The following is a 1,846-nucleotide window of genomic DNA, read 5'->3' as shown; positions in this document are numbered from 1 at the left end:
CTTTATACCGTACCTGGGTCACAGTGTAGTGCCTACTATCGATGTTACGACAATCAACCTATCCGCTACGAGTGTCCCGATGGAGCGAAGTTTGATTTCAATCAGCAACGGTGTGTTCGAACCAAAGGTAAGCTTGATGGATCTTTCATAGATCGGCCGGACTTTAGATAACGCATTGTCTCTTACTAATACTACAGGTACCTGCTACGAACCGGTCTGCACTGGCAAGACAAATGGAGTGTACGGCGATACATCACAAAATTGCCAACGATCGTACCGCTGCAAGGGAGGATCGATCGAACACGTCGACATTTGTCCGATAGGAAGGGCGTTCGATGGTCGTCGCTGTAGTCCTGTGGAAGAGATAACGTGTGAAAACCCGAGTTTATCCAGCGCATCTTTCAATTACGAAGCAGATTCCCGTTGTTACGGCTTGACCAATGGTAACCATGTGCTGCAAGATAGTGGTAACTGTAGGAAGTATCTTGTGTGTCACGCCAACCAAGTGCAAGATGTGCTCGAGTGTCCACCAGGCTATGGATTTGATGAGCGTGCGAAACGGTGCACGCTGCTGAACGGAGGTGGCTGCCACTCCCCGGGCAATCAACCTGCGTCTACCGAGGTCGTAAATTCCTGCAGCTTTCTTCCCGATGGACTGCATCTGGCGGCCACCTCGAAAGACTGTCGAACGTACGTACAGTGCCAATCACGGCGACAGATTAACCGCCTGGAATGTCCTCCGATGACGGTGTACAACGGTCAGCAATGTGTACCGAGCTTTCTGTATCACTGTCCGCGGCTCGACTTACCGGGAGACGTTTGCCAGCATCGACAAAATGGCTATTACGTGGATCCGCGTAAAGGTTGCGGATATTATGTTCGTTGTGCAGCGGAACGGACCGTCGAGCAGTACTCCTGTCCATATGGTTTCTATTTCGATGAATCGTCTGGTGCTTGTCGTGGTAACGAGGAAAACGATGGAACTTGTCACCGACTAGCGTACTCGGTTGACTGTGCGCAACGAGCATCCGGCTATTATCAAGACTTTACAGTAACTGCAAATTCGCCAGTCGCCTGCGGGACATACTTTCATTGCCACAACGGTGCAAAAACGGTACTTCGGTGCAGAAATGGCTTCATATTTGATGGTGAAAACTGCGTCTCGGAGGCAAGCTACACGTGTTCCATCGAGGATATCGACTCGTGCCGGAGAAAACCGAACGGGTACTATAAGGATGCTCGATCAGGTTGTCGCGCTTACCATCTCTGCACTGATGGTAACAAAATCTCGTACCTGTGTGGTCCAGGACAGGTATTCGCCAATGGGGCGTGCGTGGAACGGAGACGAAGCGAACGTTCTAGCGATGAGACTTTAACCTGCGATGAGGATTCTATTTGTGCAGGTCGCCCAGATGGTTATTACCCGGATCGCGCTTCCCTGTGCCGTCAGTACTACTTTTGTCAGCGAAACGAAAAACTCCAAACCCTGACCTGCCGTGGTAGTAAGGTATTTGATGGGCATAGCTGCGTATCGAGAGATGCGTACAATTGCCCTGCACCTGATGATGTCGATGCAGCGGCCAGCGAGAACTGCATCTCGCGAGATTGCAGCGCCCCCATATGCGAACGTAACGGGTTTTTCGCCGATTACGATAGTAACTGCGAACAATATTTCTTCTGCATTGACGGCAAACAAAGCGCACTCCGGTGTTCGTCAAATTATGTGTTCAATGGTGAGATTTGTGTGCCTAGTGGTTCCTACTATTGCCCCCGGTATTGCACTCCAGCAGAATCCTGCTGATAATATGCGGTGTAGCGTAATGAAAAAATACTCTTGACAACGACA

The 1,846-nt window shown here is 50.2% G+C and overlaps 1 protein-coding gene across 1 annotated transcript in view; it reads left to right on the top strand.

Annotated features, from left to right (window-relative positions):
- The window catches only part of LOC125959362 (uncharacterized), a 4,522-nt gene extending 2,676 nt beyond the window's left edge, over positions 1 to 1,846 (top strand). The window contains exons 2-3 of the mRNA XM_049692183.1: positions 1 to 127; positions 198 to 1,846. The exon at positions 1 to 127 is cut by the window's left edge and continues 47 nt beyond it. Coding sequence (XP_049548140.1) covers positions 1 to 127; positions 198 to 1,801 — 1,731 coding nt within the window. The 3' untranslated portion in view covers positions 1,802 to 1,846. The remainder of the gene's footprint in view (positions 128 to 197) is intronic.

Source organism: Anopheles darlingi, chromosome 2 (assembly GCF_943734745.1).
Source record: "Anopheles darlingi chromosome 2, idAnoDarlMG_H_01, whole genome shotgun sequence".
Lineage (NCBI taxonomy): Eukaryota > Metazoa > Arthropoda > Insecta > Diptera > Culicidae > Anopheles > Anopheles darlingi.
The sequence above is the reverse complement of the archived record's forward strand: the minus strand, read 5'-3'. Positions and strand labels throughout refer to the sequence as shown.